The sequence below is a fragment of the Ambystoma mexicanum genome, chromosome 6p (genome assembly GCF_040938575.1).
Source record: "Ambystoma mexicanum isolate Mex_15411 chromosome 6p, UKY_AmexF1_1, whole genome shotgun sequence".
Taxonomy (NCBI): Eukaryota; Metazoa; Chordata; class Amphibia; order Caudata; family Ambystomatidae; genus Ambystoma; species Ambystoma mexicanum.
This window is the reverse complement of record NC_090935.1, coordinates 1,267,188,064-1,267,206,321: the sequence shown is the minus strand read 5'-3', so window position 1 is coordinate 1,267,206,321 and position 18,258 is coordinate 1,267,188,064. Positions and strand designations below refer to the sequence as shown.

At 42.9% G+C, this 18,258-nt stretch overlaps 1 protein-coding gene across 5 annotated transcripts in view; it reads right to left on the bottom strand.

Annotated features, from left to right (window-relative positions):
• Positions 1-18,258, bottom strand: part of KDM4C (lysine demethylase 4C) — a 3,084,728-nt gene that overhangs the window by 1,277,283 nt on the left and 1,789,187 nt on the right. For all 5 annotated transcript variants that reach the window (XM_069625930.1, XM_069625928.1, XM_069625929.1 and 2 more), the window contains one exon: positions 3,277-3,394. In XM_069625930.1, the coding sequence (XP_069482031.1) occupies positions 3,277-3,394 (118 nt within the window). The remainder of the gene's footprint in view (positions 1-3,276; positions 3,395-18,258) is intronic.

Sequence of the window (18,258 nt, the reverse complement as noted above, 5' to 3'; positions counted from 1 at the left end):
GCTGACCAGTCCCACCTGGAAACTCGCTCCCCTACCTGGTCCTCAGAAGGAGATGGTGTTGGGCGAGCCGCCATTTTCTCTGGTCCGGCAGCCATTTTGTTTTACTGCACGCCACGTGCCTGTTCCGTGGTACTTGTTGTGCTGGGCCTGGCTTCCTTCAGTACACGCAGCATTGAAAGTTGAGGCCTACCCTGCATCTTAGGACGGGGCCAGGTAGGCGGAGTGCCCTTGGTTGTAGAGCCAGTACTGCTGCATACAGGCACACCCTCAGAAATCAGTCCAGGGTCAGGGCGTAGCCCCTCGGGTTGAGACCTGATAATAGAACCTTGCGGTCCCTCACGGGTAGGATGTTACGACCATTCGGCCTGGTGGCCAGTTGCTGGAGCTGCCTTGATGCCTGTGCTGGTCATAGGACTGATTAGGTCCCTCCCGCTAATGTGCTTCCTGGGAAAGGAGCTGCCTTTTGCGGGGTGTGGAGGAGAACATTGCACCTACCTTGGGCTTGGTCTTCTGCTTCATGAACGCGTTTAGGTCCTCTGGAGGCCACCTTCCGAAGAGCTCCCTCCACCTTGCTAGTCTGTTTTTGAGGGCGTGCAGTGTCAGAGGGAACAGCTGTCACGCCCATGGACAGGGCCAGTGCAACGGAGGCAGAAGACGTGGGGATCGCACGTTGGGAAGGGATCCTCGCAGGCTGGACACCTGCTGAAGCCTGCCGTCGTTGACAAGCGCCTGAGAGGAGCATGGCGCCAGAGGACAAAGCGGTTCCTGACAATTAAAAAAGAAATACAAAGAAGACAAAAGTACTTCTCCGGGAAGAGAGCATGGAATTACTAGGCCAGAGACCTAACCAAGGAGCGCTGGTGAAAGTGGTTCGTTCCCATCGACGCGGAAAAGAGGACTGAAGTGGCGCCGGTGGATGGAGCAAGGGGAGCGCTCGCTCCCAGGGCCGCACCCCGCACGCATCTACATTTAAAGAGCAAGATGATTATTCTGGTGAAAAAGGTTCCATCTCCCGCCCCTAGCGAGGAACGCACATACAGTATGGCGGAAAGGGGACAGGACGTCGTAGTAGGGTCTGTAACAGTGTGCTGTGAAACTGGCATAGAAGGCTGCAATTGGTTTGAGGTATCTGTTGGAGGTGGTGCTGCAACAGGCGGCGTCACAGACACTGGCACTCCAGAAGTTACTTGAGGTGGAAGTGGAACCGAAGGCACCTGAAGATCAAGGAGCACCTTGCCACTTTAACTCCTTTATTAGATTTTTATAATACTCCTTTTAAAGGTTCTGAATGCAATATTCATTAAAACATTTCAAAGAATCTATCCTGTGAGGAGGAAGGCTCTGCTGCCTTAGACAAATAAGAGGAGTTGGTAGAGGGAGAATAAGGCTGAGGAAGTCTAAGGTTCAAAGTTCGCTGCCTGACCTGAGGAGGAGTCTGAAACCTAAGTGACGAGGATGGTATGGGGTAAGAAATGGACCAGGTAGTTATAGAGGACCAGTTCACCCTCACAAAATCCTCTTTGGAGACAGTAGGAGGTAAATAGAGCTGCACCAGTGTAGAAGGAGCAGAAGGTCACAACACCGAATAGCACATTTCTGAAATGTCCTCTGCTGAGCCGGAAACCATGACCGATGCATCTGACCGCTTGTGGCAGCCATCTTAGGAACAGGAAGGCACCGATTGTGAAATGGCAGAGCCTCGAGCAGAGGTAGTGCCATATTTTAACAGGTTGTGGAAGGTTTAGAATTCGCACTTGAAGCTGGTAAAGAAACACAAGGAGTAGAACTCGAAGTAGAGCTCTGCTTCTGTTTAGATTCAACAGGATACTTTGGGTGATGCCTGGTGGTTATTTTTCAAAGAAAACCGCCACAGTGTCGTCTGGTAGGCCGCTGACCCTCAGGCTTCTGTTTAGGCCTGGTCGATTTTTGATGCTGAGACATCACCTCGGGTACAACCGACCCGATCTTAGACCTTTGAGAGGCCCTCTGTATTTTGACCGGTACGAGACCAAAGGGCCTCAGAGAGTGTTCCGGTAACCTCTCCCGAAGAAGCCTTGGTGCTCATGGCAGGGTATAAGCCAATATGGCCTCCCGCTAACTCTGGTACTGCTGTGGCTAGCCGTAACAGGACCAACACCCCTTTCAAGTCCTGGTTCTCTCAAGCTGTGGTGTTCTCTCTCCCTCTCTGCTTATGTGTGTGCACTGTTTTTCCGTTAGCGCCCATAAGCCTCTGGGTCAGTGGCAGCGCTATACAAATGTAATAAAGTAAAGTAAAGAGGGAGAAGACACTGAATGAGTAAAGCTGAAAAAAGGCCTAGTGGAGATGTGACTCACCCAAAAATTGGACGCGCTATGCCAAACGTCCAGTCCCAACGATGCAGAAAAACGGAATGACGAGTGTTGCTGGTAGGCAGAGTAAGTGGGGCTAACCAGGCCAATGTGTCTGTGCATTCCAGACAACAGAATAAATGTAAAGGGTACACTCTTTTTGCTGTGCCAAAAGTGTCCGGTTCCATCCCCATACGATGGACACCCATAATTATGGAGGAAAAGGGAAAGGACGTAACAGTTAATGGGATGTTCCCTATGTCATCAGGCTCATGTCCTGCCTGCACTAGACACACATTTAATCATTTGATGCAAAACCAACTAACATGATTTTGCAAAGTCCGAGAACACACATTTCAGCTCTACAGGCCAAAGAATAGCTAAAATAAAACTTCGGCTCACAGAAAGTGAAAAGTATATAGGGACAGCAGAAATGCACCAAGCCCATAACAAATTAACATGCATTAAGGATGCAAGGCATAAACGCATGAAGGACTGTAATTTATCATTCATGGTTTCCAATATCTCATAAGCAATCAAGGACATTTGAATTGGATTTTGTTGCTTGTGGCAGAATATTCTCTGTGACACAGCCAAATATCCATCATTTACTTAATCAATCAGTCCCTTCTTCTCTGTATTAGTCAATCATTTTATCCTTCTCCACTTTCTTAAAAAATCTCACTCCATGGATTCAATACACTATTCAGTCTCTTATTCAGCCCTATGCTGCTTTGACATCTACACCAATAGATTGCATCACTGTGTCCACCCTTTCATCTGTATCGCAATAAATGTTTCTGGTGTTCCCTAGGCTGCTTGGCAGTCCTTCCCTCAAATTCACCATCAGTTAACATCCTCTGTGTATCAAGTAGCAGTTTGGGCAAATAGTTAATGGTTTGTGGCATTGAATATAAACGACAAAACCCAGTATAATGCAGTTCTTACCTTCTTTACATTGTGTCTGCTGTTTGCATAGATTGAAGTGAGCACTAGAAGGAGGTTTACTTAATGGGTTACGCCAACTCTTACAAGTGTGTCTTCTTTCCACTTCTTCCTTCACAGCCTTTGTTGGGAACAGAAGGGTAAATATTTATTTTCTTTAAAAAAACATCCCAGATTACTTAAATTATGGTGCATACACCTGGGCTTGTTTCTCAGACCCCTTATAATTACCATGATCCCAAAGTCACACTGCATACTGGTTTCTCTCCAACACACAAATAACAGATTACAACCCATGACTGAGCTGCTCTGTAACCTTTAAAATCTCATCCCTTTGCTCAGCCTAGTTTCCTCTATATCACTCTTCCAATTTACAGAGGTCTTCATTTGCATATTTTAGTCTCCCAATCCCCTTTTCACCTAATGCGACTTTCCCATCCTCTAGGAGAAATGTGTTCACCTTTGTCAAAGTCTTGAATTCTCATGTATTTCACCTTCACTTTATCACTTACCTTGGACGTTTTGCAGATCTAAATTCCAGTGGCCATAGGATAATTACTCTACTTCATCTTTCATTTATTTTCAAACTTTTAATACTTTACCGTAATCTTTCCTTTTCCCTGCATACATGACTTCGTATAGGTGCCCAGACCATTGATGCAATTTACAATACACCTTTAATACCTGTATTATTTACTGCACATCATTAACTTGTGTCTTTTTGTCTAACATCCCCCTCAATCTGTTAGGACTATGCCTTGCAATCACACCTTGATACTCTAGTTTTCAAGGTTTCAACACTGCTTTGAGATCTTTCATGGTCATCTCCGACACCCAATTTACCTTATTCAACCTTTTAATTGTTATCTTTTTTCCGATGGCGTATTTAGCTTTTTCTAGCATTTTTCCAATGTTGCAAAATGTTTACCTTGTGTTTAGCACACACTCATCATGCTACTCTCTTCAGTAGGAAGACGATTTGATTCCTTCATGGTTTTGCATTGGATTAGCCCATCCCAACGCCAACAAAAGGACAGGGTGCTCTGCATAAATAGTGGGTATTGGAATACTAAAAACTTTTCATGTGCAAATATAAAGTAAATAAAATACCCAATCAAATAAACAACCAAAAGGCTTAGGGTGAAAATGAAATCAATTAGAAAAAATGGAAAAGGCCTTCTTAAAAGGTGTGTTTCAACAAAAAGTTTTATGTGAGGGGTCAGAAATGTTAGGCGGACAACTTTGTGAGGATTTTTCAAAAGATGCCTTTTTATGAACTCAAAAGGCTGCATAAACACCTCACTATCCCTACCCCGACAAATATTTCCCTGCCTAACAAACTAAAGGAAACACTCTAACAAAAGGTTTCTGTCCCACACACAACTCAATAAGGTAATATATGGCAGTTCAAACAAAACAAATATATCAATTAAGTTCACAATCTGACAACTGTCTCTTTATAATCTCGGGGAATTCTATTCTATTCAGCAGTTCCAAAAAGATAAGGAAATCCTGTCTTGTAACAAAGTTCCATTTCATTTCTTTTGGTTCCAACATGACAACGAAAGTTCCAACTTGAATTCGGCTGACAGCTCAAAAATGTTCAACAAAGTTTTCCTCTTTCCACCTGTGACAAATAGCTCAAAACAACTTCTTCTCATCAACAAGGTGGTTCATAGTTCATTAGGATCAAAACATTTCATTCTCAATATAATTCTACAACAGTTCATAAAACACTTGTTTTAACATTGATACTTCTGCAGCAGTTCACATAATACTTGCTTCAGCAATATTAATTTGACAGCATGATTTTGCATCAGCTACTAAAAACATCCTAGTGGTTCTGCCACTTATTCAAGACTTTTAACCACACCACAGTACTTCAACAACTTCCACCTGGTCCACTCATGTGCCAGGCCTTCTACTACAAGGTCCTCTGCTCTGGTGTACTCTCCTGCTAGAACAGAATAAACTACTAACTACAAGCACTTCTGTGGAAAAGGTAATCTTCCAACAAATTAGCAATGCCTCGTGCTTCACAGCATCAAATTTAAAAATGTCTTCTGGGAAAACAAGAAACACGCTGGTGCGGTTTGTTACACTCTTGTGCTTGCCATACACAATGCAGGTTTTGCTCCACTTGTTCTCAATACCTTCTTTTAGAAGGACAGGCCTCCTGCAACTCTTGTTTTCCCACTTCTGCAATAACCAAATGCTTGGCTCTATCTCACTTTTATACTTATTTGGCTTTGGCAATGTGGGTTTAAGCCAGTACTTCTTATGACCTCTTTTACATATGGACAATATGCTTTACACCCTTTTGGCTTTGGTAATATTGGTTCTTTTTAACTTGCCTTGGTATGATTCTCTTTTTATTAGTATTATTATTATTATTTGATTCTTATCAAGCGCAACACGCATATGGGCTTCAGTGCACACATAAAACAGAAGACAAAGGATAGGGAAGATCATAGTGGTATGGGTACAGAGTCAGTAACAAGTAGTCAATATATATGTACATATCTAATCCTGTGTTGAACAGGAAGGTTTTTATGGAATTTTTAAAGGTTGTGAAATTTGAGAAATTCTTATGTTCTAGTTTAATGGAATTCCAGAGGCTAGGCGCACAGGTATCAAAGCAAGTACCTCAGAATGTTTTAAGTTTGAAGCGAGGTACCCTTAACATTTCCATGCGCATTAGATCGAAGGTGTGTTTTATCAGTCCTTTTCAAACGCTGCTTCGGGATATGGGAGCCATACCATGCAAGCATTTGTATGTAAGTGAAAGGGCTTTGTGATTAATACGATCGTACACTGGCAACCAATGTAAAGATTTTCTTGCCTGTGTCACATGTTCTGTCTTGGCTAGCCCGCATACAGTTCTAACAGCACCACTCTGGGCTATTTGGAGTATTTTTATATTGCCTTTAGACGTTCAGACTAGTAGAATGTTAAAACAGTAGAGTCTTGAATTTACCAATGCTGTTGCTAATGAGGAGACATTTTTGGGTGATTAGTAGGGTTTAATTGGTCTGATTAGTTGAGTTGTGTAGGCGCATGCAGCTTTAGTTTGTGATACATGTTTTGCCATAGTGAGGCCTGAATCTAAATAGACACCAAAGTCTTAACCCATTAGCTAACTCTTATTGTGCAATTCGATATATTGAATTGGGCATATCTATGATCAAGGTTTTTTAATCTCTGTTTACTAATTACAATCAGTAGCTCAGTTTTACTTTTATTCAGCGCCAATGAGTTGGTAGTCATCCATTCTTGGATTAGGTCGTACACTCTCTTTATTTTTTTATTTATTGTGATATAGTTTATTAAAAACTTTTCACAAAGACAACAAAATAAAAAGGAAGAAAAAAAAGGAGAACCATCATAAAACAACAGCCCTACCAATTAGTTCCCATCAATTAATTCTCCTCGAAAATGTGATTAAATATACAAAACAATCTTCAAAACAATAAAAAAAAACAGATACAACTTGCCTCCAAAGGTGGGTATAATATATAATGCAGGCTTCATGATTCCCACTCATGAACAAATCCCATACTTCATCTGAGGGCAAAGTTACCATCAAGCCTGCAGCTTTTAATGCAGCTAGCCTTAAATTGTTTAATGACTCAAATATACACAAAACATGTTTTACAGACTCAATAAATCCCTCTCCACACAAACGACATTCCCTATTTTCCCTTGAAATGTGGTACCATGCCCCCTCAATTTCCCTAGTCCTGGCAATATTACATTTCAGTTTCATATAGTCCCAGGCTAAGCAATTTCCCACAAATTGTTGAGTATAGTTAGACAAACACTGTCGGTCTTGAATATAGTTAAACTCAGCAGTTTTATTTTTTGTGGCGAGATTAACTAAAGACTGTTCCTGGCCATTTCCCACCAACGTATTTTTCAATGTTTTTTTTAAAGACGCTGAGTGTAGTGGCCAATAAATTCCTGTGGGTGAACCTTAGCCAATGTTTGGCAATAAAGCAGAGTTTGACTATATGACTGGGCAGCATCAGTGAGCCTCTAGTCCCAATTACGTCATGCATGAGGCCGTCTATGGTATGTTGGGAGCGTTGGCAAGCTTTCACAGAGTGGTCAAACAGCAAAGCTGAATTTTCTGCCGTATTGCCACATCATTAAATGCCAGATATACCATTTCTATGGAGGACCTCGAGGGCAAAAGAAGGAGACTGTTTAGTATCGAGCGTTCAAGTTTGCACATCTCCTCGAGATTTACCAAGGCCCAAGTTTCGGCTCCATGAAGTATGAAAGATGCAAATTTGGCTTGGTAGAGCCAGAATAAGGATCTGATTGAATGCCCACAACCCTTTTGTGCAAAGATTCAAATGCGGTCTGTTATCATATGGGTCTTTAATCTAACTTGATCTAGGTGGGCAGCACCACTTAATTTACAGTCCAACAGGATTCCTAGATATTTACATGTAGGAGTGATTTCAAGTACTGCCCCAACCAGCTTCCATCTCAGCTGCATAGATCTTTTATCCACAGGGTTAAAAGACCATCATTTTGGTCTTTCAAATGTTCACAACAAGAGAATTAAGATCTGAATATTCTAAGTTTAATTAGAGTTGATTGCAAACCCCCAGGGGTAAGATCCAGGTTGGCAAGATCGTCTGCATAGCCTAGCCAATGTATTGGAGTAGAGCCTAATGTAGGCGGGATAGCAAGGTTGTTGTGGAGTACATCACCCAGGTCTTAGAGGTATAGGTTGGAAAGCATGATGGCTAGAATACAGCCCTGTTTGAGGCCTTTCAGGGTTGGAATCCATGACGCAGTCCCACCATGCTGATCCACTCTAACCTTTACCCTTGTGTGATCATGCAGGGATACAATCATTTTTAACAGTCCTGGGGGATTTTCCAATTGAGTAGCTTTCTTCACAGCCTATTATGGTCTACAGGGTCAAAACTGGCACTGAAATCACGTAGGCCACATAAATAGATGTTTTCCTAATCATCCAGGCCTGTTGTATAACAGTAATAAGAGCAAGGATATTAGAAGTGGTATTATAACCCTTACAAAATCACGTTTGGTTGAATGGTAAGATATTACATGTTTGGGGCCAATCCTCAAGTTCACTTAGGAGCACACGAGGAAAAATATTTGCCGGAGCATCCAACATAATAAAGAGACGATAATTACATGGATTATCAAAATTACCCTTTATTAAAACTGGGACTATTATACTGCCAATCATACGAGAGACCTCAATGCTACAGAACAACCAATGTAACGCATGGTGATTAATAAGAGAGCTACAGATCCCATCAGGACCGGGAGCCCTGGAACACTTGGTAGTTCCAATAAACCTACACATGTCGTCAGAGCTATGCGTGAAGTGCCAGTTGGTAAGCATCCTTCATGCGAAGCAGTGCCAACATAGGAACACCCAAACACCTGGTTGATGTGCTGAATCCAGGATGTTTCCAAGATTCCATTATTATCTCTAAGGGGAATTTCCATATCATTTATAATTCACCAAAATTCTTTAGTATCATAGGTGAGAGATGCTCGAACCAGGTTTCGCCAGTGAAAACACTAGGTTAGAAACTTGTGTCGCGTCAGCCATCTGGTATAATTATTTTTTGCGACATTCACCTTGTTTAGTTGTTTAGATGAAGCTAAGCCATGTAGTTCACTTCTGAGCTCTACTTGTGTCTCAGATTTCCCCTGTTAAGGGTATGACAATGATTTTAATTTAGGGTGGTGCCCGCCTTGCGGACACAGATTGATCTTGCCATGGAACAGGACTTAATAGTTGATATAGATGTTTCAAATTGTTTTACGGTCAAAGACACTCTCTTGGCAGAGATTACATCAGTGCCAAAGGTGTTGCCATGAATAAAGGCTTGCAGAGTATCTCGCGCCACAGACACAGCTGTATCCAAGTTTCTGTCACTCCAGGTGATACAATTGGCATTAGCCTTAACACTTAAGTGACTGGTAGTTATAGTACCTAAACTGGAACCCTACAGATTTAAGCCGGTGATAAGAGAATAATGATTGCTCTCAGAATGATGACACACACACAATTGATTAAGGTAGTTGAGTTTGCTATGAATATGTAGTCCAATATGCTGCTCCCACCATGTGCCACATGTATGCAGTTCGCGGGAGTATCAGAAGGTGAGACACCGTTAATCATGTGGTACCCCGGTGGAAAGCAAGCAAGCCCAATTCATTCCCCATCGACAAGCTCTAAAGGATCCCAGAGACTGTATAGATGGCCGGTAAGAGTTAATTCACCATCCCCTGAGATAGTAGTGATAGGAATATTAGCATTAAAATCCCCAGAAAGCAGGACCGGTCCTTCATAGTTCTAACCCATTAGAGTTTCCCCCATTTCCCCAAGTGTTTCAGAATGGCTCCCCTCATAAGGGGGAGTATATACATAAATAGCAAGAATCTCCCGGGAAGAGGTTGAACAACTATCTTGAGAAATAACTATTGTGCCTATTAAGGTATTTAGGGAAGTGGAGGGAACTTCAGTTATTTCCAGTGGTCTATTGGTTCCTATTACAAGACCCCTCCAAAACCCCCTTTGGGTGAGCTCAAGGTCCCTGAACAGCCAGGTGATTGATTATATTCCATCCATCAATCACAAGAGAAGTCAACAGCCAAGTCTCCTGAAGCTGGATTATACTGAGTCTGTCAATGTGGTCCAAAAGGCCATCATGTTCGATAAGATGTAGGTGCCCATGTGTGTTCCAACTCAGTAGCAAAAAAGGGTGGAAGATGCCCATTGGTAGGTGCGGGAAAGCCAGCGCCATTCCACTACATTAGCTAACCACTCCCAGTGTGTTTCATCCCCCTGGACCCCCAGCACTAACTCAGGGCTGCCAGATCCAAAAGGCATCCCTTGGTTAAAGGTAGCAGTGAGGCCAATGTTGCCTTATAGTTGTGCCAGCTTATCAGAGCCCCTAATCAGCCTAGCGTCTCTGTTGTCTCCATTATTGGACCTGAGGTACCTGCACCCGTTAGTTCGATTATGTTCAATTACTGAGCATTCATAGCCCAGTTTATAAAATAGGGCACTGTGATCCAAAACATACGAGAGAGTGTCTCCAGAGAAAAAGTGGACAATAGCAGTAGCCTGGCCAACGTTTTCACATATATCCGCGATTATGATGGTGCTGCTTCTAATGAAGGTTAGTGGAATGATGGTATGTAAAAGTTCCAGAAGGCGAGAGCGATTAAGAAAGAATCTGCTGCCACTGCAAAAAAATGCTCTGAATTTTTAAAACCGTAGTTGTATCCAGAGAGACAGAAGCTGTGGAAACAGAGGAAACGATAGTTCCAGTACTAACAAGGTCTCCTGTAACCTAACACTGGTAGTTATGCGACGGCTAACCGTCCCTGATTTGACAACAGCCTGGTTGGTAAACAGGTCCTCAAGATTGTATGCATTTCCTAGGAAGTTTACAGTCCCCCCCCCCACCAAGTTCACAATGCGACTTACAACTGCCACTAGTTTTAATGGAGCAGATTGGTAGGCTGTTGGCAATCCTTAACACAATTGGATCTTATTTGTTTGCTTTTTGAAGATGTTTCAATGAAATCTATAGTACGAACACTCTCGACCTCCAGTGGTACTAACGTTGCACAGTTCGTCAGATGCAAAGACTTGGGGTCGCTAGGTTGCTTTGTGTTATGTATGTGCTTAGGAGATGGGGTGGAATGTGGAGTGTCCAGCTCCTGAGTAGAATGTTATTCTTTACCTGAGATCAGTTGGCTGAAGGACTTGCTGGGAACAGGTTGGGGGTCTTTATTGTTCATGTAACTTATAAATAAATACTTTACTGCCAACCAAGCAACGTGTGGAGGCCACCTTTACACTTACCATTTAACATATTCATGCTGCAAGGAGGACAAGAATCATAATTACCGGTCTCGATCACAGACCTTTGCACATGTTTTTTTAGGCATATTTCCATACATTACTGCCTGCTTCAACACCACCTTTTTTTCTCCATATACATATTTTTCCATAGTGAAGTCTGAATCTAAATAGACCCCCAAAGTCTTAACCCATGAGCTAACTCGTATGGTGCAATTCAATATATTGAATTGAGCATATCGATCATCCCGTTTTTTTTAAATCTCTGCTTTGTACCGACAATCAGTAACTCAGTTTTACTTTTATTCAGCGCCAATGAGTTAGCAGTCATCCCTTCTTGGATTAGGTCAAAAATTATTTTTATTTTTTTTTGTATCCTCATCATATTCGCCAGTACATTCTTAGACCATGTGGGTATCATCAGCATAGTTCGTATAACCAATGCCGACTCTATCCAGGAGATCAAATAACGGTCTTGTGTACACATTAAATAATGTGGGGAGAAGCATGCACTTTGGGGTACACCACATGTTATTTGCTCTGTGGGTGCCTGAAAGCCCTCAGAGACCACTCTGGTAGTTTGTCGGCCAAGAAAGGAGGCCATTGAGGAGACAGTAGTATCAGAAAAATTAGCCAATTCCTTCAACCTCTCGAGCAGCAATTCATGATCAATAAGATCAAATGCTGCCCTGAGGTCGAGAAGCATCAGTAATGCAATACAGCCTTCGTTAAAAGCTTTTGCAAGGCTTGCTTTCAAATCAAGCATAGCGGTTTCTGTCCCATGGGAGAATCGGAAACCATACTCTCTATCACCCAGCACATTATATTTTTCAATGTATGTTTGTAGCTGTAAGTAGGACTTGCTGGGCACAGGTTGGGGGTCTTTTCGCACTCTGAAACCCTTGTGTACGAGCACTATATAAATAAAATATCAAATATAAAAATATCAAAAATAGGCCGCTCTATATAGGGTCTATAATAAAAATTGAACCTTTGTGATAGGGTGGTAACTGTCAGCCTTCTCAGGGTAACGCTGTCTTTTTTGAGGATGGGAGGCATCCACACTTCTTTTAGACACTGAGGTACATTAGATATGCTAAAGGAGGAGTTCACTATTGCCGAAACAATGTTTGCCAGGCATTATGTTTTTTTACTTTGGCAATGGTTGTTTTTATTGGTTTATTGCAATATTGCCCTCTCTTGCTGCTGGCATTTATTATGTCCCATAAAATAACAATCACATCTTTCTGGTTTGTTAAGTTCTTAGTCTGCCACTTTCTCCTCTTTACATCAGCTTGTTTTTCAACCGTATTATTATTCAACTTTATGTCAGTTCGGTATTCAAAATAAGGTTTGTTTTGCCCTTTTACTCTTGTTATATTAGATCTGTATTTAGTGTATTAGGGCCTCTTGGTTTGGCCAGTGGACGATCACAATACAACAATGAAATCACCGGGTTTCACATGCACGTCCCACTGCCTCCGCGTCATCTGCCACTGCTCTCTTGTGCCACCCAGCAACCTTCTGTGAGGGGTCAGAAATGTGAGGCGGACCATGTTGTGTAGTTTTCTCAACAAATGCATTTTATTAGAATATAAGGTTGGATGAACGCCACACTATCCCTACCCTGACAAGGATTTCCCTGCCTAAAATAAACTAAAGGAAACACTAACAAAGTACATCTGTCGCTCACACTTACACATACAATAAATAAACACGGAATTTCATGGCAGTTCAAAACAATAATGATTGAATTCATAAAGCAACCAAAGTCTCTCTTCAGAACCAGGACGTACTCCCCTTCCCCAGGTTATAAACATGATTCTGCTTCACAGTTCAAGTAAATAACACAAGGAAAGCCTGGTTTGCAACAAAGTTCCAATATAGCCTGATACAACTTCCACTTGACAACAAAAGGTTCCAAAACATAGATTATAAGATTCTTCTTCTTGAAACAGGTTTTTAGTTTTTCAATAGCAACAATGATTATACTGGTCAGGATGATTTGCCACTCTAACAACTCCAGCCTTGCTTGGCTCTTCCCTCAGTTCTACTATACTGCTCCCACTTTAAACAGCATATTTTACTAAACGCATTGACAAGTGCCTCATGTTCAGCATTGTTACTATAACCCGCTGACTGTTTACTGCATAGAGCAATTCCTTGCTTAGACTCCTGATCTGTCTAACCTATATAGTGCTCGGCTCATATGCACCGCAGTTGTGCACTGCGCTTTTACTACCTGAAAATGAGTACAACTGTACTATTTTTACCACGTGCAACCTTTGCATGAACCACCAGCACCAGCGAATCTTGACTGTCAATCACCTTGGGGCCAATTACTCCTTACCGAGCATATGGCACAGCATTTCTAATGTTAGAATGTCTAATGTTAAGAGTCCCAAACTCACTCGATTCTCGCTATCACTGCCCAGCACGCCTGGCTAACGTCCCCCACTGGACTACGTCGCTGCCTCCTTGTCCTGATATTGCAGTTTTAGTTGAGACCAACGACTACCTGCCACTGCAGGCACAGGTCTCCCTTACCCTCACCCACACCTACCTGGACAGTGCTCTACCGGACTTCTGTGCGAGTGCCACTGCAGCCTCTACTTAAATTTGTCGCATCTCGGTAACGTTCATCTAACCTACCACTACGCCAATATTGATTGTGCCTCCTTGCCCAATGTTGTGTTACTGCGCCAATTCAATGCACCAATGCTGATAGTATTACTTTTTGCCTAACGCTGTGATACTGCACCCTCTCATTGCACCAATGTTGATCATGATACCTTGCCCTACGCTGTGATAATTGTTGATCGCTACCTCTCACCACTGCCTGTTGCTTCTCACCTGTTCCTGGGCCAATCTGCCCCAATACCTAGATCACAAGCTAATACCAAACCATGCTCATGCTTCAGATTATCACCACCTACCTTCACATAGTGCTGAGTTCATTTGCATACCTTACCATGAACACCAGAAATACAGGCACAACCACCTGCTGCCTCCTCTCAACAAGAGTGCCATGCTTAGCATGCCCGACACCCCACTAGCAATTCCCCAAGAAACCTACACCTAACCAAACAGGCTCTCTAAAAACAAGAAATGAAAGGTAAGGCTCTAGGCTAGCGTCCCCTCAACTAACTAAAAACCAAACCCCCTCGACCAAACACCACTTCCATATATCGACCACCAACACCACCAACAACCCCACAACTCTAATTAAGGGTGCACTAATCAATGCCAGATCCCTACCAGCTCATGCCCTGGACATTGCCGACACCATAACATCACTCGACCATGACTTCCTAGCAGTCACCGAGACATGGCTCCATGCTGCTGCTGTGTCCTCTCTCTCGCTCGCCAAACCAGACAAATACTCCATTATCAGACTTGATAGGGATTCTAACCACACCAAAGGCGAAAGCGTTGCCTTTATCTCCAAAACTGCACTAGGCCTTAGGTCCATATCTAACCAAACACTCCCCTTAGCCGAACTACTGTCCATCAAAACTACCGATCTCTGCTTCCCGAACTACCACCATCCACCTCGTATATAGACCTCCTGGGCCCCTATCCACATTTGAAGATGATGTCACTCTTCTCCTCTCTGACAATACTACTCCTGGCTCACAAATTATATTACTGAGGGACTTCAACCTAGGGTTCCAAGACACAAAAGACACTAAGGCTCTATCCCTTGCCAGCTCAATGACGGAACTAGGCTTCACACACCGTATCTCAGAACCCACTCACAATAAAGGCAGGACTCTAGACTGGCTAGCAGACCTCAACTGCAACATTAACATCTTGTCCAACTCACCCTGTGCCTGGACAGACGACCATCTGATCTCTTTTATGATAAAGGATGAAGGCTATCAGAGCAAAGCCCACAACTTCGCCCCCTCCACAAACTAGGAATACTCAAAACATAAAATGGAAAAGATGCAACCTCTACTCCAACCGATTATCGATGCCACCAACACCAAGCATTCAGACCCTATCGTCTTAGTGGACTTGTTTAAACAAACCATACTCAACGCCATGAATACCATCGCCCCACTCAAACTGTGCAAGGCCAAACGCTGCACGCATCTAAACTCATGGTTTACTCCACACTTTAGATCACTGCACAAGTCTAAAAGAAACGCAGAATCACTTCGGAAAAGCCATCCAACTGCCTCTAACAGAGAGAACTTCCTAACAACCTCCCTTAACTACAAAGAAGCAATCCTTCAATCGAAGAAAGATACCTACAATACCTGTATCATTCAAGCGAAATCCAATATAAAAGAACTATTTAATGTACTCGGAGAGCTGGAATCCCCAGCATCTCCGCCAGTCACCTGCATTAAAGACACCACATGGTGCTCGAACATACAGTCAGCACTACTGAACAAAAGAACAATGCTACAAAATAAAATAAGAGACAAAAAACTCTTCATCTTGGACAATGCCTCCAAACGTAAAACCTCTACGCCTGTCACCAAAACTCTGAAACTCTAACTTCTCCCCTCTCACTATCAAAAGGATAGAGGACATTATCTCCAACCTAAAACCGTCAAGATGTCAGGGAGACATCTGCCCTGCATCTATCATTAAGGAGGCAGCCAAAGAATTGGCACCCTTCATCACCACCCTAATTAACACCTCAATTGAAACAGGCATAGTACCTAACAACCTCAAAGACGCATGGGACCTCCCGTTACTCAAGAAGCAAATTCTCGACCCTAATATCCCCACAAACTATAGACCCATCACCACTGTGCCATTTCTTCTGAAACCATCCATATGTAAAGATGACACTTGCCCCCACAAACATCATCAAAGATTGCGCTGAGTCCCTGGCCTCTATCATCACAGCATTCATCAATGCCTCATTTACCACAGCCACGGTCCCGTCCAACCTCAAGGAAGCCTGGGTGTGCCCCCTTCTAAAAAAAAAACATCCCTGGACCCCACCTCCCCAAATAACTACTGCCTTATCACCACGCGCCCTTCCTTCTTAAGTTACTAGATAAAGCAGCCCATAACCAGATCCAACACTTCATAGAATCTAATGCCATCCTAGGCAAAAGGCAATCTGGTTTCCGCAAAGGCCATGGTACCGAAACTGCTCCTATAGACCTAAAAAAACAAATAACCAAGATAACAGACACTGGCAAACCAGCCCTCCTGCTGCTACTGGACCTCTCACCAGCGTTTGATCTCTTGATCATGAAATCCTTACTTCCCATCTAACCAACACAGCTCACTTCTCCAAACAAGCCTGCTCCTGGATAACCTCTTTCTTAGAAGGCAAAGCCTAGAAGGTCTTCTCGGATCAGGCTAACGCCACGGCCAACCATTCAGTGCGGAGTCCCCAGGGATCATGCACAGCACCAACACTCTACAATTTGTTTACAAAACCACTCTTCGACAAACTGGACTCCTTTGGCATAGCTTACACCAACTATGCAGATGATATGCAAGTCTTCTTCCCTCTAACTGGAGCCTATGACCAAGACTCAGCAGCCATCCTCCAAATGTACACCTCCATTCAAGCGTGGATGGCTACCAACAGACTCTGCCTCAATGGAGATTAGACAGAGATCATCCTCCTGGGCCCCAAACAAGCCCTGTGCAAACTCAACACAAAATACTGTAACTTCACCATCGCCGACACCACTATCCCCATCTCCTCATCTGTGAAGACCCTAGGTGTCTACCTAGACTCCGCCCTGTCTATGTCACAACAGGTCAGTGCTATTGCCTCTGCCCACACGACTAAACTAATAACTGCCATCAAACCTTCCCTTTCTAACCAAAACTGCCTCTCCATTGCTCGAGCCATGATCGGAGGGAAATTAGACTACTGCAATGCTCTCCTAGCAGACACCTTGGCCAAAAATCTAAATAGGCTCCAAACAGTCCAAAACAACGCTTTCAGAGCAGCTCTCAGTGTCCCTAAAAGAGACCACTTCACGCAGGGCAGACCGTCCGCCCGCTGGCTCCCTGTCAAAGAAAGAATCGCATTCAAGACCCTCACCCTAACGCAAATGCTTAAGCCTCTCCGCTCCACCCTACTTATCAGAAACTATCACCAGAGAGTCATCTGCACGCCCTAAAAGAAGCCACTACACTAACCAACTATGCATCCCACCCATCAAAAGAGCCAAATCAGGTGGGATTGGTTTTCCTCACATAGCTCCTAAACTCTGGAACGCCCTACCAAAAGCTCTAAGGGCTGAGATCTCCCTCACTGCTTTCCGCAAAGGCCAAAACCAAACTCTTTAACTAACACAAACCACCATACCCCCCCTTTTCTCTCCCACAATTCTCTGCATATCCCTGTACTTCCTTGTAACTATGTGATACTACCCTGCCTCACAATCTTGTAACCCAGCTTTTTTCTGTAACCAGCAATGAGTTCCTTTGTCTGTAACAGCGCTACGATGCTGATGCACGCTTCATAAATGTTAATAAATAAATAAAGAGTACATAGGGGGAAAGGGAGATGTGGTGAGCTACCGGTGAGGATGCAGACAGTGGGTGGGATTAAGGGGGGCAACTAAGAATGTTGATTGTTATGTGGTTTTGAAATTAAAAACAACACTGTTCTACTTTATACCCTTAACAAATGCTAATAAAAACTAAAGTAAAAAAAAAGGTTGCATTAGATTTACTTATTTTTGTAATATGTGTGAAATATGGAAGTATTTCTACCTGGCACACTGCTCACGATAATGTTTATGTGTATTTTGTTGCAATTCTCTTCTATACCCCGTCGATGGACCACATTGATATGTTTAATTTCCTTTATTCTTATTATTTCTGTTTCAAGAATTTTTCTTGTGAATCTATTGCTTGACACTAATTATATTATGGGCATTGCTCAGTACATGTTTCTCTCCTTTTTGATTATGATTTAATTTTGGCTCATTATTATTTTAGCATGATACCATGCACATGTTATTAATCACACAGCCTTGAGAACAACCTTAGTGTTGAAACACGTGTCGGCTGTAATCTGCGGTAATAACCCATACTTGCATTCTGTACTTAACTAAGCGGGTGAGTGCTGCCAAGAGCCCAAACTAGGTTAATATGGGCAATTATTTACTAACCATGGA